The 23,728-nt window shown below is 35.3% G+C and overlaps 1 protein-coding gene across 1 annotated transcript; it reads left to right on the top strand.

The window, feature by feature from the left end:
* The first annotated feature begins 16,826 nt into the window (after nt 1-16,826).
* On the top strand, nt 16,827-18,742 carry LOC142981763 (uncharacterized). The gene is made up of 3 exons (XM_076127865.1): nt 16,827-17,058; nt 17,529-17,700; nt 18,046-18,742. The coding sequence occupies exons 1-3, from the start codon at nt 16,828-16,830 to the stop codon at nt 18,273-18,275; spliced, it is 633 nt and encodes a 210-aa protein (XP_075983980.1). The 5' UTR covers nt 16,827; the 3' UTR covers nt 18,276-18,742.
* The last annotated feature ends 4,986 nt before the right edge of the window (nt 18,743-23,728 follow it).

Below are 23,728 nucleotides of genomic sequence, written 5' to 3'. Positions count from 1 at the left end.
AGCCAAAAACGGTAGTTCAAATCTTTAGAGCAGGACTTATTCCGGTTTATATCTCAAATATACTTCCAAATACCGGAATTGTTATCAATATTACTCTTGTAGCAACTAATACTCCTCCATATCTTAACAAAAAGGAAGTTTATAGAATAGACTAAACTGAGAAGAGTAGCATTTCACTAACTCTACTACGGACCTCTAAAACTATCAGCCAAAGATTAAGTGACGAAGCCATTATTCAAATTTAAATGCCTCTTTTCTAAATTTAGTATCCCGTAAAGTCAACAGTTACCCTTGCAGCGATACGAGTAGTATTACAGCTTATCTATGCAAGTCACAACTGCACCCTTCACGTGCTATCGCGATACTGACAGAAGTGCCAAATTTCTAACAATAACACCCCCTACCATTGGCTTATCTGTCCACCAATCGCGAGGGGATACGCTGATGCTGAATTTAAAATTTTGGAATGTTTTCGTTCTGTAATTTAGGCTGGGTGTTGATTTGATGGATTAACCCCCGGTTTCTGAGATACATTTAGCGGCAGTTTATCTATTCAATAGCGTTAAAACTCATACAAAAAGCGCTATTGAATAGATAACCTACTGCTAAATGTATTCAGAAACCGGGGGTAAGCCAGTCGCACACTTATGAATATGTGTTAGATTACCTATCTGCTACATAAAGTGACAGCAAAATATAAAAACAACTGTCAAAATTCCGCCAGTTAAATTAACTAATATTTATTTAGAAGTCGTAAAACTAGGATTACAGTTATACTCAAAGTATCAAAGAGCTTATTATGTTTTAAATTTCTTAAATATTATTTTCGGAAAATAGTTTAAGCAAATAAAGATAAACGTAACCCATTGCTATCCCACTGCTGGGCAAGAGTCTCCTCCAGTATTGAGGAAGGGAGCCTTGAGTACGACGCTGGCCAAGTGTGGGTGCGTGGTAAGACTCATACAAATATCCGATAGAAGTATATGAAACAAAATAGATTTTTAATTGAATTATATATCGAGTGCGACAAAAACTCACAACCATATATCAAGTCAGATCGTTTCCAACCAATTGCGTTATAATGTCATATTGTAATATCATAATTTTTAAACTTTCTCGTCGCATGACTGTAATTTAATATCACACGGGAATTAACTCTATGCATGCAATTAGTATATAATTTATAATGAACTTAATCACCGTGCCTGCTTATTACCTGTTAGTTCTAATAACTAAAAGAAAACAGTATTTATTGGTATTTACTTCAAGTGGAAATTCTTTGAGTTATTGCATTTTTTAGCGTTTCACTTCAGCTTTCAAAAGTGGTCAGTTATCGGCACTTATCGTAATCTAATTAGGTAATTCAAACTAATCTCGCATACTATATAATATATTATATAGTAGGATTATCGAAAAAAAATCGCAAACGCATCCTGAGTTATGACGACTGTAAAGTTTTGGTAGACATTTCTTTAAAGTTCAATACGTTTTACACATTTCATTTTTCCAAGGAACACACAAGTTTAAATTATAACACTTTTACAAATCAGGGAAAAGATAAAAAGCGAGTTATTGCAAAACCGCCGGGAACCGTGTGCTTTGGCTTACTCAACATCTACCCAGTTCGTACAAGTGGGATACGTAACAGAAAGTTCTTTTAAATCAAGCTACCACAGATACCATCTGACCGATACACTCAACAAATTAATCGTCCTTCAAAACCCATTACAGACTTAATTGTTGGCAGATAGCCATAATCAAATCTGTTCCCTCGCCATACGGTGTTCGCGGGGTACTCGAGCACCCCAGGCGGTGCGGGGTGGCGGCGTAACCCCGTCACAACTGTTGCGATAGTGATATGTTTGGGATTATCTTGTACAACTACAACTGGTCTGTTTGAGGTGCATTGAACAGGAAGACGTGGAGGATCGTCGACATTCTGTTGTCTGTTTCAATGAATTTGCGGTTTTATTTTTTTGCTGTAAGTGTGTTCGAATTAATTTGTGTACAACTTAATAAGTCTTGGTACCTTAGAACGTAACAGTTTGATGTTTGATGAAATAAAGTTACATAAATGTTGATATTGATTCAACAATTTACTATGAATATTAAGGTAAAAATATGGACTTTTATGATTTGAGAGACAATATAACTACGTGTCTAAAATAATCATTATCATCTGAATTTCAGCAAATATTTCAGCCTGCCTACTAGATTTTATTAAATGCCGTCGGCACCAATATTCTTGATACGCTGAAGAAATGTTTAACATCAAATAGGTATATACCGGTTAACAACAATGACAAAAAAGACGAAACTACATGAAAAAGAAAATAATAATTTATCACTTGCAGATGCAGTTTTCATTTTTCAGCCACCTCAGAGACATGCTCTTTCAATCAAAACACACGATTATTACAACATATTCTTCCATTATATTATAAATTAACCATTAAAGAATGCATTCAATCCATTCACTCAGTTGTATGAGTTTGTCAACATATACCTATCACGGTATAAATTGGTTTTCATTTTACAAAAGAGGAATTGATCATTCTTTTTTTAATTGTGCAAAAAGCATACAAAACACGAATGACAACAAAAAAGACTATTATAAATACAATTTCGGCTTCCAAATTGTCTATTTAGTTGGGGTTAAGAAGCCGTAGAGTCCGTAGACGCACAATAGGGGTGTTTTAACGCCGACAATTTGATGGGACCGGTCTTTTTGCCCATTATAAGAAGGGTTAGCGCCCTCGTATTATGAAAACATTTTTTATATCTCAATGTGTGAGTTTTTGGTTATTCTTTATGACGACAATTTTTTATTTTGTAGGTTTTCTTGTTTAATTTTATGTGAGTAAGTATATTTTTTTCGTTTCGTGTGTCTTGCAGTTTTTATCGTAAATCGAAAATAACTGGCTTAATAATAATTCACTTGATTGGTTATCAGTTAATTACTTAATTATAACATTACTGTATTGCCGTTAATTATGAATTTTATATTCTGTTACTTCTTTTTTATTTTATTATTCACAGTTTTGCATATTTATGAAAGCCGTGTCGCGTCGTTTTATCTAGAACTGATAAACCTCATTAACAGCCGGGACGCTAGTTTTGAGTCCTTTAATCTTAGGTTAAATAAATATAGTGATAGGGTTCTAATTAATGTACATACTGCTGATTACTGCTATTATATAAACTAAAGGTTACAATACAATGCTCTATGTCTAAGATAATACAAAATTGTAGACGTTATTACATCATCAATATTAAGTACCTATATAATTTTCTTGTACATTTTCTGTTTCAACCGACACACAGAATACTAAAATCAAAATAAACGAAGAGTCAACGAGACACATATGTATTTAAACGGCATTTGCGAAATTGATGAATGTTTTACGATTTCGGGGATGTTGTTAAAATTGTCATTTAATTTCCCTTGTCTCTTGAGACCGACTGATGTGTAAACATACAGGACGTTGTTCTGGCGTAAATCGCAACTTTCTAAATATTTTGATTTTATCTTTACATTACGTGCATCGCGATTATTGATCGTGATGCTATTGGTGTTATCTTTTATCCTCAATTAAAATGACTAACCAACCGAGTAATTAGGAATTGTTAGCCCCGATTTCAACATTTTTGAACAAGGTAGGTAAGTGAGATTTGAACTATAATTTTCATGTAGAGAATTTGACATATCATATAACTTAATACTGTTTTTTCGAATTGCTGATCAAGGAGTAGGTATAGATATAATAGGCGGTCGACTGCGACTCCACACTAAATACTGAACATAACTTTTCAGTAACATGATTTTCTAACACAAGCAGCTATCGACAACCAGTAAGCAATCGACAAATTTAGTATGAGAACCTGATCAGCACAGGATAAATTAATTTTAAGTAAGTTTCAATGCCAAACTCTAGATACTCGGTAACACCGACCGTAAAACGCTACAGTTCAAAATAACGCAGCGGTCCTGTCCAAAGCACCCTCCCGTATATTTTATCTGTCGCGAGGGCAACAACTGGCCTGCAGGCCAACACTGGCGACTTGCCTCGCGACATGAAACCACGCAGATGCGTATGATGAATGATTAGATCACGAGATTAGGGGCCGCAACGTACAACAATGAATAGCAACATTTGTTTTTACTGGTCTCGCGAGTGATATTGTGAATGTAGGGGATGCTGGAGCAAGTGCAGCTGATGACAAGGTGTTTGGTTCAATTTTAAATAAATGTACCCACTGACGACAGTCTCTGGTTTACTCATTCCCTGACCGAAATGCAATTTTGTGTTTCAGCACTTTTTGAATTTGGGTTATTGATGACAGATTTCAGTTACTTGGCGGTTGTCAGTCAGGAACAGTTGCTTTGCTTTTGACGTGAACAAGGTATTTCCCGTCAGGATCTGATAGGTATTTCTAACCCCAAGTACAGTACCTGAAAGGTAATGCTTGTTTGTTTCTAAAATGTGGTTTAACATTTTTATAACTCATTTTGGATAAACGTAAATATGCAACGGCTGAATTTTCCTTTACCCGATATTTGCATCAGAAGAATAATTTTGACTGAATACAGTTAAGTATCGAGAGGTGGAAAAATCAGCCCTACATTTAAAAAAATCACTTAACAAATCATAAATTTTATACAATTAGTCAGTACCGGGTCTTCATTCATGTTGTGTCACTTGTTAGGGTTCGTCCACAACTGCGTAATCGCTTGTTTACATTGACAAATGTGTTCACCGCTCGAAGCTCAAGCGTTGTATTGTGTGGATAGTTCGTGCTTCACTTCTATGAGCGCATGATTAATTGCTTTTATTCTACTTTTTAGATCTGTCTTTGTAGGGTTGGTTTTGATTATGGCATTTATTTTGGCAGAATTGTTTCAGTGATAAGTATTTAGCAAGCATGTTCTTTGATAAAGAAAATGTTTTGAGGAAAATGTTTAGTGAATTCTTAAAAAACCACCACGCTTAATTCGGCAAAGGTAGGTAAAGGATACGCTTTGATATTGCAGTCTGTGGTGTAAGTAGGTATCACGAATTATTAATACAAAAAATCATTTTCACAAATCAGTAGTTTCGAACAACGTGCACTGCACAACCGAACCAGGATCCAAAGTGTCAAAATGACACCCTCTAACAGTTCCAAAATAACAAACCTTAATACCAACAAAAAAGATAAAACTCACCCAAGAATCAATGCTGAGCTAAAAGGATTTATCTAATTCGACCTGACTGCTTTGACGCGTTAAGATAAAAAAAGTAAAATAAAAAAGTTGACGCGACCGCGCTTACGAGCTTGTTAAATCCGTCCTGATAACGATCTGTGACACATCAGAAAAAAAATGTCCAACGCGCACCTGGGATACACACTACTGTATTCAAATTCAGTTTTTTAAAAGAAACCCCGCGGACTTGCCAGAAAACCACCCTCAAAATGTGTGAGGTCGTTTTAAACTCCGATAGTTTTTACATCACATTTTTTATGACATTCTGTGGTCAAATTGAGGCAGTTACGATAATATCAGGGTACGGTTTTTTCACTAAATTTTGGCTCGTGTCTTCCTTGTTTTACGTCAATATCAATTTCTGAAATTAGGGATAACAATTTGAGACACAAGCCTAATTATAATAAAGGCGACCTTTTAGTTTTTTGTTCGTTTATACTTATTAGGCTAAGTTATCCTCTCGTATGGATATTATGTGTTATTTTTGTATAAGCACTTTTAAGATGATTACTGTTTTTACCGTTTCAATTTCAACTTAAGTCGAACCCTCGGTTTTTTAAAAGATAATATCAGTATTACAGTTAAATGCCCTTAGAATAGCAGCTCCTAAGTCCTTCACAATTCTACGAAAATATCTTTATCATTTCTCTGACTTATTAACTTTAAGAGAACAATCAACGTCTTCAATGGTGTGAAAATTTTGTCCACCCCAAACCCCAAACGCTCAACTACGAAACGTCGTAACTACCCAGAATTTGTTAGTGAAGATTTGTCGTTGTATAACTTTTTATAAAGTTCGGTTTATCTTGTGATGTTTTAAGTAGTTCGTCTCGCCCATCCCATTATTGTGGGATCGATCTGGTAGCAGTAGTACATTGTATTCAAATCGCGCGCATTTAAATACAAAAACGCGATTATGTGACGATGGACCATATAAGTCGATGCATCCGCTGAGATTGGCATCTTCTGTGAATACGCACTGCGCGGGTTCAACGACACGTTTTGTGTTTACACAGTTTATTATATGAATGAACTAAAGTTAACATATTCTATTGACAGCCCTTTGTGATGGTTAAGGAGTGTAAGTTTCATTTATTTTCGACTTTATCTAAGAAATAACTTATCTAGTACGTAGTTGTAAGTCGAATAACAGCCTTTTCTTATGCTACCTACCTAGTACTACCTATACTATTTATAAATACCAAAAAAATTCAACAGCGTTTTGGCAAAGCACTTACATCATAATCTAAAGATTTTAGTACTGCACTGCTAGCCTTACTTCAGCGTACCTAATTCAGGTTTCCAGATGAAAACGTATTCAAGGTTTATAAATAATTTGTACCCAAAATTATACTAGTAATACTTAAAAAACGCAGCGTTTTGGACTCGCAGTGCGTATTGAACGTCACTGTCGATACAATGATCAGAGTCCTCACTATGGGAAGCTTCATAATCTGTGAGTCGATCGCGCACTAATTTTGTGTGATGCCTCCATTGTTCACGCTTCCGGTTTATGATGATCGCAGTTTGGTTCGTGGTGTGGTATGATTTTGTTGTCATTTCAGAGATTTATTATCATCGAGACCTTGAGAATTATCATTTTAAGAGTCAGAGATAGTGCTAAAACTATAATCACCATCGTCATATCGTCATATTCAACTTTTGATAATGATTGTTTGGTATAAGCCTTATGTAATTCGGTACGCCAATAATGTCTGCTCTGTGCCGTTGGTGTCTTTGGTCTTTCCGCTAAACTTTCCGAAGTCAACGACCCACCTTGCTCCACCCCTGGTTTTCCAACGCTTCTTGCTCTACTCAGCAATTGTTTGCACACTCAGTACAATTGTTTCTTCGCTTTTTTTTTACATTAATAGCAACTAAAAATCAGTCATTTAGGCCCTAAAAAAAGAACGACTTACTGGTAATTACTTCGCCAAAAGGTAGCGACTATTTATTTCCTTCAACAGTCAGATAAACTGGCAAGATCCGCCACTCCTAAAGTGGTCCTAAGCATACTTATCAAAAAACAAAAGACTAATCACATTAAGATGATAAAAGTTAACAGTACACACGCCACATTATGACGCGCGGAGGAATTTATACAAGCCTACAATAAAGCTATATCTAAAGTATTCTGAGGCAGTCAAAATGTCAATAACAATAAATGTTATCGCCGTGAGAACGGTGAGGAGACAATCTGACACGTATACCGGATCGCACTAATAAATCCACTCACGGATCAATACGGACCTATAAATGCTTCAAATCGTCAGCCCAACTTTAATCCCATAGATTATGGAATATGAGACGCGACAGATTAACATTAACTAAAAGAATATAGATTTTATACAGAGCATACTCTGTCAAAATAACATATACTTAGGAAAGGCCTTAGATTGATGAGTAGGAAAATGGGAAGTTCTTTTTTATTCTGATTTTTGTTTAGGTGTATATCATTTGATACATATTTACTTCATAAATTATGGGTACCAAAAGCAAAAGCTACCAAAAATGATAATAATTAGTCCAAAAGTTTGCTTAATTCATTTTGAAACCCCTGAAAGCTTCCCAAAAATATTAAATTTGTCGCAACCACGCTAACGCTGAGTAATGTTTGTTTAATGGTTTATTAATAACTTAATATATATAATAACTGGGTTCCTTTGGATACTAGTCACTCATAATGTTATAGCAACAAAAAAATATATACTAGAGATCATATTTCTTTTAGAGGTATTGCATCTGTAGGTATAAATAGCGACATGTCAAACTAGTATTATAATCTGTGGGTCACGTCTCGTGTGTCACTTGGATTATGCGCGCGCGCAGGTAGCCTGAATGAATTGTCACTCCCGAGCGATGCTGACACATACAATAGGGCTACCACTAATGTCATATCTGATCGTTATGTAGGGTTATCGACATATTTTTTTAGTTCCTAAGTAATTTTATGGGAGCTAATTATTGTTATTTGAGTTCTGTGTGGACTGTTCCAAGCATCTTCTATCACAGCAGATTCTTTTAGTATTCTTCGTCGCAAGCGTACCTAGTTTGAACAATCATCTAAAGGCATAATTTATAAACGTAGTAGATTTTTTTATCCACAAATACATAGTTGTAGAAAGAAAACTCCGAAGAATAACGCTGCTCATCACTTATTAGCAACCTAGAAGTAAATAGGAAACTCATCTTAGCCAAAGAAATCTTGATTTGGATTTCGTTTCCGTCATCGCATCAAACGAAACCATTTCAGCGCTGGTTTTGCTAATTTAGCTACACAAAACTGTATCTCAAGACAATTTCTAAGCAGTCAGTAGTCTCACTGGATCAGTCTCCTAATCAGAAACCTTCCACTGTAATAAAAATCTAACAAGAATGAATAAACCAATTAATTATCATAGCCTGTAGTAGCCCTATGACACGTGTACGTTAATCCTGGGACAACACAAGTAGCTCGCAGCTCCGGCGCGGCTCGTGAGAACTGGCGGCGTGACGAATGTCGCTCACGCATCGCCTGCGCCCGCGCACCCGGCTAATGCAACACCACGTCACTATGTTAAGTGGTTACACCACTGAAGACTCTTGCATCATATAGGATATCTCATAGATATGTCGCTTTGAAAAGTTTCTGTAAGAAGAGTGTAATTTTTGCTGAAATTTTACGCCCGAGGCCTGAAAATGTTGTAAGCGTACTGATTGCGGAAAATTTACTGGTAAAAGATGGTAAGACTGCTTACACTTTGAGGGTTTCAGCGTTTGATAGTTTTTGGAAAGGCTTTCGTCTGAAAGTTTGGTAGGTATGTGCTCAACACGACTATTTTTCAAAATTGCTATTTGCTATTGCTATTTTTCTATTTTTTTATTACATAATTAGACTTTAGAACTTAAATAAGCGGGTGTAGAACATTGTATCTTTTCTTCTCGCTTTATGTGAAACGTACTTCCTTTTCATACATAATAGATAATGTAATATTCTTACGTATTATCCTGTCAACTCAGCCATAAATCCGCACACCCATATCTTAAAACGATCAAATTATCTAACAACAAAAAATACTAAGGGCAGCTGTGTGTACATCAACAATTTGCCTACTTTGCCGCCCAATATCTGCAAAGTATTGCCATAATGCAAAAATCGCATATCAATGGCGACTTATAAACCATCCAATCAAAAAAGGTGTCACATTACGGCTCACTATTGTGTGCCTCCTATCGCTGTTTACAAACACAACAACGGCTTGTCATAATCTGTTTTTCGATGTGTCCTTTTCTATTTTTCGGTCTGGCAACTTTTGCCCGAATGTTTTTTTTCGGCGGCTCAACACAGAATAGCGAAGGTATGGATTTCAACGCCTCTTTGTTGGTTTATCCGCATATTGAATAGGTTTCACGGAAAGCGAAGGTAAACTCGTACTTGCGCTGATCTCATGATAATTCGTTCGTTTGGTGGTCCTCTGACTGACAGTTGACAGTTTAAAAGGGGCTGGGGTTTCAATAAAATTTTACTTTCTATGAAAACGAGATGAATTGGCTTTTGTGTCTCAAGCCTTTTTGTTTACTTAAGTCACATGAAGCAGACCGCAATAGTGAAGCTTTTGGTCTTTAACTGTTAGAACTAAAAGATTTAAGCTAAACTAAATGAACAACAGTTAGGTGGCTTATTTATAAATCGATTTTCTTTTTTTCACACACAATAACGAATTGATTTGTAAAAACTAACGTAATCAGATCTAACGGTATGTTTGGTCCCTGAGTTTATCCTCAAATTGATTCTAGAATATTAAAAACAAACATTTCGTTCCACATTAAAAATCATTTCACAGTATAACGGAGATGTAGACTGCCTACCAACTACAGCTCTCAGTCTAAGTGCTCGTCAGTGTCTTGTAGAAAAAAAAGGTAATTTCAAATTTTACACCTACCCACGGATCAGTCGAGCAAAAACTTCACAAAACAAACAATACATTTATACAACAATTACATTACAAACGCGAAACCTCAAGCGTCAAATGCCGAACTTTGTTACACCAACATAACTGCACAATCACAAATCATTACCATAAACCCTAAATCTAAGAGCATTAGACTCTTTTTCCCTTGGCATTTTGTTTGCCAAGTGCATGTCTAAGTTTGTGGGTACAGCCGAAAGCGGTGAAGCATGAACGCTTGTGCAGGACAGAGGGGTCTGTCGGTTTATTTTTTCCTTAATCCTAACCGGGATTAAGTTAAAGCCCTTTTGATTGGCAGCCGCCGTCAGATGCACGCTGAGGTGCGCCGACCATCTCAGTTTTAGCAGACAGGGAATACATAACTATAATGTGAGACAAGATGGTGAAAATATTATTGTAAATGTGTATGATGGTAATTTAAGTACATCCAAGTTTTTTGAGTATTTCCTCATTCAAATTCGTTTAAAATGAAATGATCTTTCAGTATTTCTGCAGAGCCGTAGGTAATAACCTCCAAAGAGCTTTGATACTATATACTCTAGCATAGAGTGGATTCACAGGTGGGTGCCGTAGCGTCACTTCTTAAAATACAAGTAGAGCAAAGACTAGGAGAAAAAATCTAACAGGTATTTTCATTCTATATCCACACTACTGATTTTCAATTGCGCTGTTGGTAGCAGCCATACCGTCGAAAATTAATTACAGCACGTGAATAACTTTTTACGGAAGTCAAAAAAATGGAGGATTGGAAGCCGTATCATTTATTAACGATTTATGATTTGGACAAATGAGTTGGGCGTACAAGTAACATGAACTAATTAAAATCCTATATAGTTCAGTTGTTTGATTTATATTTCTGATAGATTGTACAAACCGAAACCAATTAGCTTCGGGTTTATTCAATTTAGAAAATGTTCGGCACGTTTCAGCTAACATCAAAGTGTCAGAATTAAAGTTCAAATATCGAAGCTTTCGTGGCACGCGAACCTCCGCCATTTTGTCGATAATTAACGAGAAATTTTGTTAATTAATTATTAAAATTCGATTCGACTATCCTCACTACCGACATTTCTGACGACTAATAAATTGGCAATTTTATATTAATTATAGAAATTGTAATTTTTGTGGGTGTGTGTGAGAATTTTAATTTTCGTTCATATATTGTAGAATATCGAGTAATTGGTTTTCGTAAATTTAATCAAAATTGCCGTTTTGATCTAATTATTGAATGTTGGTAGACAATTTGTTAATGTTAGAAGTTTCCCACGAATTCTGCGCAATCCAATCAATCAAATAATATACCTCCGAATGTGTTGTTTCAAAACATATTTCAACCAATTATATAACTGTAGTTATTACAAAAACTATATTTTATATTTGTAGCAAGCTGCGGAATATTGCGTTTCATATTCCCAATTAAATCGTATTGATAAGGTTAAACAGAAATTTTCTCATTAATGTTTTATTAATAGGTACTTACTCCTTTTTTATCCTTTGGATATGTTATCTGGAAATTATCTTTAAAGAGTGAAATAGGTCAGTTCTGTAGATGATCGAAATAATTATAATAATTGTACTATTATTATACAGTGATAAAATGTCCTATGACTTGTTAGCTACTAACGAAGATGTTTCTTTGCTAAAGGTATCTCTTTATCTGACGCCACTTGTATCATCTGCACTATATGGAAATAGACTGATGATGATAAAATAGAGCTATAGAAAAAGATGTAAACGAGACTTTATAATAACAATAATGTGATAAAATGATCTCATGTATAAAAATATATATTCCTATCGTTAAAAAAACAAAGAATACAATATATTACTTAGTCATAATTGTTTAAAAACTTGCCGTTATTATAAGAAAATATTTTATAAAGTACGTACAATGTGACTGGCAATGAAAACTATTAACATGAGAAGATATTAAAATAAAACATTAGTATAAAAAGGTTACTGTAAGACTGTTGTTAGGTATTATTATGAAAACAACAACTACAAAATCTATACTTTTTCTAGGCACCAGCGCTTATAATAGTAAATTTGTATTATCCTGTATGTCTTCGTACTTGCCTTAGTGACATTTCATTTCTTTCATTCAAGCAAAAACTCCTGTAAGATAAGTTTAGATAAGAACAGTAATCTATGTATCTACTCTATCTATGGATAATTCATCTGTTACTGAGTTACTGACTGATGGACAACATACAGCCGAAACTGCTGAGCGTAGAAAGATGAAATTTGGTATGAAGATTTCTTAGGAAGTATAGAGGAACAATAAGTGACGATTTTTTGGAAATTTGCTCCCAATGGGGGTGAAATCCCACGCGAGCACAGCTGCGAGTGGAAAGTATCTTATGTAGTACGACACTAGATAAAATAAGACAATTTTGCATAAAATTTGATCATAAAAAGTAAAATTTGCAAAACAAAAAATCATACAAAGTATGAAAGAGCAAGCTCCTAAATCTCTTCACTGAACAAAGTCACGACAGTTACCAATCACTTATGTATTTCGACTATATTTTTTAAGACCAGCGGACTTATCACATCTCTCAGTTGACAACTAGTGTACGTCAAATTGATGGTCACTATGCAGTACATTGGTGCTCTAACGTAATGTATTAATCACCGTATTCTAAAGCAGAAAACCATGTACAGCATAGTGGCTTTCAAATATGTAGTTGTCAACTGAGATAGGTGATAGTCCCCTGAAGCTGAAATGAAATTGGATAAAAACGTAGGTCTGCAATGGCGGCTATTAGCGAGCTAATAGTAGAGTTGCTTAGGTGGTAGAATATCGGTAGCATGCAAAATTTTGTGTCTGCCCAGTCCCCGGGACTAATGATCGTCGTGCAGATACGCCCGCTGCCTCCCCGGGAACAACTAGGGCTGGCAAGATTTTGGGATGTAGAGTTTTTATGCCATGTGGTTTGGAGTTTCTTTTCAATTTAGTTTGTTGCAATTTCATTTGTGAGTGATGATAAAAGGTTTTTGGTGATTCAAATAAGGTATTGGTGTATGTGTTTTTAAATTTAGCTAATCGTTGTTTCAAATCGCCAATTTAATTGTACGAGATTTGTTCCGTGCTAAGTATTTTATCTTTCAAATGATTGCGATTTACTTAAAATATCATGTGGTCTATTCAAACTTTTTTGATAATCACGATTACTGCCTTTTATACGTATATTATCCCAACTTTTATTTAACAAAATACATACAAGTTTCTAAATTAACATCATCTCTTCGTAACCCGAAACAAACTCCCAGATTTCAGAAAATAGTGAATGATAAATAAATAACAAGACAATTCACGAAAATAAACTTGTTGAGGATTTTTCCCAACAGACAACCCTACTTGGCGGCGTCTAGTTCTGTAATGAAGCAATTTAAATGCATGAGGCAGGGCGAGAGGCGCGTTTGGTGGGGGGAGCACCAATCATAAATCAACAACGTAACGGCCTAACCGTTACATTTGAATTTGAATCTTACCCTCATCCTACTAAGGTTGAATTTAGTTTGGTAATTTGTTGGACTTGTGTTGTTGTGTATCGCAAAATAAATGGTAGGTATGGATGATAGTGGCCGCTCGGGGTAAGTACGGTATATCTCTGCAGGTACAGGATTATAGGAGGGTACGGAACTATACAGGCGAAAATGTTTTCCTAACTTATTCGAAATAGTGAAAGGAAAAGTCTTGGTGAAAGTGATATCAGTTTTGGTATATAACTATGCCTATGTTATTTTGTGAGATGTCTGATAGAACTTGGGGCTTTTTTATTGGGTTCTCTTTGGCTTCAAATTAAGCTTTTGGAGATTCGGTTTGTTAGCTTCTTTTCGTTCGATTCTGAGGGAATAGTTTCGTTTGTTTGTGATAATCAAGGATATTTTCAGTCAGTATTTATAGGTATTGCTCTTAGCCGAAATAATATTTACGGGAGTGCAAGCCATATTGTAGTGTGTGAAAGGCTCTATTTTGAAATCCTTTTAATAAAATTCAATTTCGGCTTGTAGGTAATATTATTTTATCGTTGTCTCCGAGTAATTATGTATTTTTCTTTCTATCCCATGACTTTCCCACTGGGCAAGGGTCTCCTCCCAAATGAAAAAGTGCCGTGGTTAATCCACCACGCTGGTCAAGTGTGAGTTGGGGTTTTTGTTAGCCCTCAAGAAATTAATTATAAAGTATTGTTTATCTTTACCAATTCCAAAAAAAATGCTACCAAAATTGATGCCAATTTTATCTTTCAATATCGCTAGTAAAACACCAAATATGTATCAGTAATACTTATGGAATGTTACCAACCTTCCATCCAAGCTTTTAAATATAAGTTTTAAGCCTTTAGCGCTTTGAAAATCGATCATCAGTCAGTTTTTATATCAATCACTCGAGCTCACCACTCGAGCTCACCTCACGGTAGCAGGAATATAACTCAAGAACAATAAGTGAAGGTACCTAAGTCCCTTCCGATCCATTAATATTGAGGAGCCTGCCAATTTATATCCATTCCCAGTGAGGTGACGTCATGAGGCTTGATCGAACCGCCTACAACCGGCTGAGGGGTGCCTCTGTACAGTTATATATGTATATTTATTTGATGAAAGTTAGTAATTTGAATATTTATTCCGGAATTACAAATAGATGAACATGTGTTAGCAAAAGAGTTAAAGTTTAACACAATAAATAGATTTACTTTTGCTTTCTAATCCAATTCATTCATACTTATAAATATAAAAGTATCTTTATCTGTTTGTGCAGTTTGTAGGAATTAACTATTGAAACAACTTAGATGATTTTAGTCAGAAGGATAGTTTATATCTAACGTGTTCTGTATATTTATAGACGTTCTCTTGGCAGAACGCATAGAAGCAATAGAAAACTCACGCATACAAAAGAAAACAATTTACTTTTCTGTTACGTAAATGAAAATAACTAAACAAATATCTCATTATCTCATAATGATGGCTGCTTCAGGATATCACAGGTTATTGTCTTTTTAAGCCTAACACCGGATATATAAACTAGCGTATAGATAATTTATAATAAAACTTCAACAAATAATAAAAGATAAATGTATGGACGCCCCTAGCTGATAGGTTCCGCCTTCCTTACGCTTAGGTTTATGACGAAGGCACTGACGCGAGGGTGATAGTTATTATACATATATTAATATTCAGAAAATATACAATAATGCCCTATTTTTCTATTATTATTGTGGCCAGTTAGAGCTGTCTCGTTTCTCAATTAGTGGATTATTATATATCGGGCAAAATATCTTCCTTGGCTTGACGTTTCGGCACTGGTAGCCAGCTGTTTTTTTGGTATTTTGATCAATTTATTACAAGATTAAAAAGACACGTTAAACAATAAACTATTTAACCACGAAATGCCGTAACACATGGCATTCGTTTCCACTAATTACCGTATTAATAAACGATATTACATTTTACAAAGAAGACAAAGAATATTTCAAAAGTTAACGATCTGGAACCGCCTATTCCTGTTTGCCGCCTTTAAAAATTTAAAAACGGTAAACAGGAATAAAATTAAAAAAATCCTAATCGAAAGTCCGGGAGTTTTTTCTATCACGTATGGGCGGCGCGGTCATTACGAGAGTTCGCTTTCTGTCACTGTACAACCGATTGTAATGGCATTCCGCCTACCAATTCTACCTATTTCGAGATACGCATCGGTGGTCCGCAAGGCACGCCCTCCTCTGAACAAATGAGCGGTGAAACACGCGAGCTGACCTCAACGCTACAGCTTGGAGAGCTACTTTGTGTTATAAGTGTATAGTATTCACGCTATACTAGCTACGAGTATATACTTATTACTAACTTAAGCCCGTGATTTCACTTGAAAAAAATCGGATTTGTCTTCCGATTTCGTCTAAGTAAGCCAAAAGTTTGACTTACTCAATTAAATTCCAAAAAAATATTTTTGGTAAATCTAAATTTATGTCAGTAGTCGAGATTATACTCTTAAGATTACATAGTTGTTAAGATTATAAGCTTGGCAGAAATAAAAACGTATTTTGAAGAACAGTTACAAGTTAATATTTTTTATTGACTCACGAATTATATTTGTGATGAATTTCAAATTAGTAAACTGAACGGAATATATACGCGTATCCTGTTTATTTGTTTAGATTTTTTAAATTTCTGTTGCGGAGTATCTTGTTAAAATGGTTCCCAAAATTTTAAAACATGTTTAACGAGTCCCGATAAGATTTTTGCATAGGCACTACGATCACAAGGTTGCTAGGAAAATACAAAATGTTGAATTAAAATATAATAAAAATATTTAGCTAGCCAGGCAAGATCACATATGAAAGTATAAAAGATACATAATTATTACTGGCTGATAGGAGAAAACTATGATTTATATTTAATTAACATTATGTAGTGATGGGACTAGGAAAGATTTAAAAATAATATAACATTTTAGTTATTTTCTATTCAAATAATCACCTAGTTCTATACATAGTTTAAAAAATATTATTGACTAGTGAACGTAGATATGTGTTTACGTTCCGAAGCCTGGGAGGAAACTGCTAAACCATATCATAACATCTTTGTATAGTGAGTCTTTATAATGGACTACATTTCACATGAAACCGTACTACCAATATGAGGCGCATCTTTGTTTTATATCTTACCTTCACAGTGATAAATGCTAGTCTTAATAAAAATGAAGATAAAATTCTACATCAGAATCAAGAAACGTGCAGCAAGTTGACTATGAAACCTTATTTTGAACCCGAAATGGTGACCGGTATAGAGTGGCGGATCATATATTCGTGGAAACTAAAGTTGGATGAAAAGTGCATTGATATAACGTTTAAGAATATTTCTCAGGATGTGAGTAAATGTGTGACTCTTTTTTAGTTAATAGCAAAGCAATTGAATTTCGGTCCCGATGCTCGGTGTTGCTGGTGAACTAATATTTTATCGCAAAATCTTATAAAAATTGCATAGTTTGGAATTAATTTTTTTCTGAATTTCAATATTTATAACTCTTATATTTCGCAAAACAATTATTCTATTATATTATCACCAAACATGAAGTATGTTTGGTGATAATATAATAGAATAATTGTTAGCTACTTTAAAAAAATCTTGAGTGATAGCTGCTAGGCTAGGCCCAATTATTATCATTATAGTCGTGATGAAACTTTATTCGAAAAATCATTTTGACGCTCTAAACAGTTAATAATGTGTTTGTAAAAGTTAGATGTAATTAATAATGGAAAAATAGGATCTTCGTCATGAAACATAAAAAGTCTGAATTCTATTTTAACTGACTGATCAATTGGTGCATATATTTGCAGACAGTGAAGCGCATCTTCAACGACATGTACGATTACTTAGAGATGCAGCCGTATTGGGACGCGGCCACGCTGCTCATGTCCTTGGGTCACTCTCATCATGAGATGCTGCTGTTTGTAGACCAAGGATCCGCCGGCCGCTTCGTCGGAGTACCTAATGTGATAAGAGATGGAAGTGAGTATTAGTAGTTTTCAACTACAGTTATTTGTTTCTATATAGCCCTATTATCATGTTCTGCGAGTTTTACATTTCCCAAATTGTGCTAGAATAGCGGTAAACAGGGAGGTTTAAGCATGCAACATTAGTAATCTGGTCTGTGGGTCGACCGGGATAGCTAGATCTTTTTTTAATAGTATAGAGCCCCTAAAAGAGAAATGGGAGATGTTTGATCGTAACAGTCAGGTAGGAGTTTGGTCGAATTAGTTACAGGCTGGCCCAATCTTAACTTAGAGTGAGAGAATTGTAAAGTTTTAGATAGAGAAAAATTAAACAGAGATTATACAATATTTTCAATTTCAGATATAGCGCCGGCAAGAAAATCGGTGCCACTGTTCCAGCTGAACATGAAGTTGTTCCACCACGGCAAGTACCTCGTCATGTCCGACTGCGTCATGGGCGTCACCACGCTCTCCATACGAATAGACACCTTGCCAACCAAGAAGCAGCTTGATGCGATCCTCGCAGAATTAAACCTTGGAGAAGGCATGATTGCCTGCATCAGTGAAGAGGCTATGAAAAATTTCCCATAGATTTGTACGTGTGTACCTACCGACTATGTGCATGACAAACACGATGGATTATACATACCTACCGAAGTTGCCGATACAAGACGATGATTTTGATGTCGGCAACCCTTTATTCCAAATCATGCCCGCGACTTTTGCAAAATTTGGTGGATCGTTGTGGTGTGTAGGCTCCTTAACAACGGCGACCAAATTCTTATTTAAATAGCTGACTTTTAGTTTCTGTATAACATTTATGGCAAAATGTTCGGTCTATGTTATTTTGTGATACACAAAAAGTCTCTTTTCTCGCTGTAAATACGAACGGGGCCAACGAAAACAATGTATTAATTACAATTATAGTTGTTGAGTTTCGGTTGCTTTTAATTTTTAATTATAAGTCTGCTATTTTATTGTACTATAGATAAATATTACGATTTGTAAAATATACTTAACATTGACATAACTGGACGTAATATACAGATTTCAATCAAGTGATTTTACTTCTAAAGTTTCCTCTATAAGATACTTGTAATATGATATCAAAATGATGGCAATAAGCTTACCTGTTAGACGATTATTTTTCTAATCTCCAATTTTTTAATAATGCATATTGGAAATCCATCAAATAAGTGTAAAAAAAATATTTTTATTGGTGACTAAAATACAAGTCTATTACTTGATCTGTACAAATGCAGACTGCAGAGAAATCCGTACCAAAATATTTTACTCCGCAATCACACATTTGTTGATATATCAATGATAACTGAGGTAAAGTTTCAAAGCATAATATAAACAAGTTCTCTTTATATTACGATAGAATTTCCGTAAATCTTATTTTCAAGATGTTGCTCTTAAGATCTTTACGTGTATTGTTTCTGTCGGTACTAGTTTCTGCGGACTGGGATCCAATGCCGACAGTAGAACGTAAGAAAAGTGATATAATTTGTGACAATATAACTAAGGAGCCTAACTTTCGTACTCGGATGGTATCGGGGAAACCTTGGAGGGTGTATTACACGTGGAACATGGACTTGGAAGGGTGGTGTGTGGATATGACGTTTCATTACCTTAGTCAGACGGTATGTAGAATTGACGGTTTATTGTACAGATATATCAGTAGATAACTGTCAATAATGTTACGATTGCAAACTGCAAATTATACAATCAGTGATTATCAGTCAGTCTAGAGTACTGTTATGGAAAAAGCACGGTATCTAAAAGTAGTTCTATGACATAACAATATTAAGCATTGATAATTGATAATACATAATATATTATTTAGATATTCGGTCATTAGGGACTCGAATATTTTTTCAAGATTAAGCACAGAACAAAACGTAAGAGATAACGTAAAATCATGTAGGGCATAGCTTAAACACTGTGTAACATTTCAAGTGCTGAAAAAACCTTTACTTTTTAATTTTGTTTTTACCCAGAATGTAAAACGTATGATGCGAGATATGGGAGACTTCCTCACGGTGAAGCGAAAGTGGCCCAACGCGGGCCTTCTCTTGAAATACAATAACGCAGGAGCCATGGTGTTGTTCAACAACGGCGTTGATGGACAATTTGTTGGAGTGCCTTATTTTGAACGGTTTGATGGTAAAGTGGGTCTAATAGAAACAATGTAATCTGTTTTGTACATTATTTGCAGAAGTATGACTGCGTCTTCTGACTTCGGTAGGCTGAAGACTTTGATCTGTATAGTCTTTTGTTACTTACATACGTCTTAGTGGTCAACCGAATGTTACAGTTGTTAAAGTCTCTGAAAAGATTTTAATACGGCTTAGCCGCTAATGTCTTAGCTGATAACCAAGGGATTTTTTTATGAATCTGATACACATAGCTCGCAGAACCACAGTTTATCTCCATCTATTGACTGGCTTTATCAAGATTTGCTAAGCTCTTATTTAGCAACGGTTAGAATATTCTTATAATAAATCTCTGAACATATAGTTGACCTCTTATGTCCGGTTTCTGAGGTAACTTAGTGGCAGTTTGTCTATTCAAACTGTTAAATTTATATCAGTTTAAGCCCTATTGTACCGCTTAATGCACCTCATAAACCGAGGGTTAGTGGTTTAGATAGTCGCCATCTTGCTCTGAAAATATAAGTCACTCTTGTTATATTTTCCTGTCACAAACCAAGCATCCATTTGTTGTTGTCTATCTCAGGCAGGGGACCGGACGAGGAGCTCGTTTCATTTTTCAAGATGGCGATGAAGGTGATGTACAGAGGCCGGTTCCTCCTCATATCAGACTGCACCACAGGAGTGACGTCACTAGCTGTTCGCAAAGAAAAGAGACCGAAGAAATCAGAGATTGACGAATTTGTTACTAAGCACAACTTTGGTGACCCGCATCCAACGTGCACCAAGCATCTAGAACCCGAATAAACTCGTATTTCTAGCTGTGTTTAAGGATCAATAAAATTTACAGTGTTTAAACAGCTGATGTTTTTTTGTTATTGACTTCTTTTCCCAAAGACTGCTTGCTCATTTCTTCTGTTTCACTCGTCTCAAGAACCTTTCTGTATCGTTCAGTCTTCTTGTGCTGTTTGCTAAAGTTGCCTATTTCTACTCTCTATAGCAAACTATTTGTTGAAATAAAAGATAATACTTGCAAAATAAGACTTTTTATTGATTTGGTGACAATAAAAAACGATTTGTTGGGTGGAAAGAGTATTTATTTACCTTGTAACTTGCAAGAGTCATAGCATTCTAGGGGTTCTATTCAGGGCTCTATTTTGTTCAGAAAACATAAACAAATAAAATAAAATAAAATGACCAATTAACGTCCCACTGCTGGGAAAGTCTCCTCCCGGATTGTGTTTAGGTTAGGCCTTGAGTCCACCACGCTGGTCAATTGTGGGTGGGGAACTAAAATTAAGCAAAATTGTACACGCAATACTCAGGAAAAAAATACTACCTGAATACGAGTAACCGTGCGGGAATCCAGAAATAGTCTGAAATTCTAGACACGAAATGTATAAACATTAGTCTAGCTGTCATAACATTGTTTAAAAATAGATCATGTTAGATTACTTTAACTAGGAATATCCGTTACTAAAGTAGTTATCTAATACATTATTGATGTTCACGAGCATAACATATTCAGTCTTTATAAAGGAATAGAAACTGCGTGAAGAAATAATTTCAAAATGTTGTTCCTAAGTTTAATACACGTTGTAATGTTAACTTGTGTAGTAGCAGTCGAAGATGATATGTTTCCTGTAAAACCGGAGGCGATAGTGGAATTTGAAGAAATTTGCACAAATCTGACCAGAAATCCTATGTTTATGGACGGATTTGTTGTTGACAAAATATGGGTGGTTTATTACTCATGGAATGTGAAATTAGATCGCGCGTGTCCTGAAGTGACGTTCAAGAACGCTAATAATTTGGTTAGAAACGTATTTATACTTACTTTTTAGGGTTCCGTAGCATAATGGCGAAAAACGGTCCCGGACTTTATAAATTCGTGACATCTTTTACCATGACTAAAACAGAAATAAAACTTTGAGATTAGGTGTTATTTTACACTTTATTTCAGTTTCACCCCTTTTATATATTTTTGCGGTCTTATCGTTGACTTAGATTTACAAAATATCAGTTTATACATATGCTTCAAATAATTATTTCTTAATGCTTGTATTAATTTTCTCTTCTGCAGATAGTGAATCGCTACTGGAAAGAAATGGCAGAGTTCTTGAAGGAACAGCCTCCTTGGTCTGAAGCGGCCCTAGTCATGACCCTAGACAAGTCTCGCAATATGTTGTTATTTACCAACACCAGTGGTGTTGTGGGACAGTTCATTGCTATTCCTAGCAGATATGGACTAGAAAGTGAGTCTCTAGGTACGAATCAAGAAGCCAGGCTACTAAATATTTTTTTAAACTACTGTCTTTTATTTAATTTGTCTAGATAACTCCCGAACCAATTTTGTCAACGATGTTGAAAAAAAAAGGCTACACATATGCTGTGATTCTGAGTACATTTCGATTCTAAGAAATGACATTTTCTATGCTTGTAAACAAAAGTGCTTGCAATTTTTTATCTTTGAGATAAAAAATTGCCAAACTACAACATTATTTCATTTCGACAGCAATAAATTCAATACCATTGGATCATAAAGACATCTTTCTGTCTTCTGTCATTTCAGATAAACCAGAGGCAGCCAAGGTACCTCTATTCAAGCTGTCCATGAAGCTGTCTAACAAGGGTCGGTTCCTCCTCGTGTCCGACTGTCTGTACGGCGTCACATTACTCCTAGTCAACAGATACAGAAGACCGAAGCGAGTGGACATAGATCTATTTGCTGCTACAATACGGTTCGGAGATGGTTTCCCTGCATGTACAGATGAACTCGATCCAGTGGTCCCGTACACTGGCAAATTTGCCAGACCGCAATGAGTTCCTGTACAAGTTTTGTCGTGTTTCGTGCTTGTTAGTTCGTTTTAAATGTTAATTAGTTATTAATTTAATTTTAATAAACTGTAGTGGAATTAGTGTACTTTTTGGTTTTTGTTTACCTGATCCCTGTATTTGATAAGCAACTAACATATTTTTTTTCAGCGCCGCAGTGATATTTTGTGCACCAGCTTTGAAGATTCTAGTTTACAACGAATGGGAATTGTGGTAGGCTTGATATTCGCAAACGCATTAAATGTTTAAAACCAAATCTAGTTTTTGAGGAACAATATCACAGCAACACTTAGGCATTACCCACACACGCAGAGAAAAAACGTTAAATTTAATAGATAATTCATGGTTCCCACGTCTGGTTAGCACTTCCCAGGAGTATCATCGGTTACAAAATATTTCATTAGAAAAATAACACTTTGTTGAAATATCACAGAAGAGCACGTCTTTAAAATGAATCTCATTTCTCATGAAGATTTAGTAACATCATGATTCTCATTCAGGCTCTAGTTTTCATCGTTTTCGTAGGAGACGGGTGTTTGTCGTTAAGTGTTAAACCAGAAGGACAAAATAGATTTGAAGAAACTTGTAAGAACATAACGAAAGACCCTGTTTTTGAAGAAGATTTAGTGGCAGATAAAGTATGGAGCGTGTACTACACATGGGACCAGACGATGGAAGCTGATTGCATTCATATTGCTTTTAAAAAATCTAACAGTCTGGTGAGTAAATTTCTATAAAGAGTGAGTGAGAAAGTGATTTTCTATTATTTTAATAACCCGCCCATAACTACGATCATGCCTCCATAATACATAATACTTTGTTTGGAGGATAATGATGTCTCAGGTACCTTGTAACAAAATAAATCTTATAACTTCGGTAATGGTGTATTCCCTGAAAATTAACATTCTGTCCTTATTATGTTTTGTTTAATTCCAGATTGTAGATCGATTTCAAGACTCAATACAAGAATATTTGGACAAAAAACCGAAGTGGTCCAACGCAAAGCTTCTGATGACAATGAACTCGTCTCGTGAAATACTGCTGCTGACTGAT

This window comes from Anticarsia gemmatalis, chromosome 20 (assembly GCF_050436995.1).
Source record: "Anticarsia gemmatalis isolate Benzon Research Colony breed Stoneville strain chromosome 20, ilAntGemm2 primary, whole genome shotgun sequence".
NCBI lineage: Eukaryota > Metazoa > Arthropoda > Insecta > Lepidoptera > Erebidae > Anticarsia > Anticarsia gemmatalis.
The sequence above is the reverse complement of the archived record's forward strand: the minus strand, read 5'-3'. Positions and strand labels throughout refer to the sequence as shown.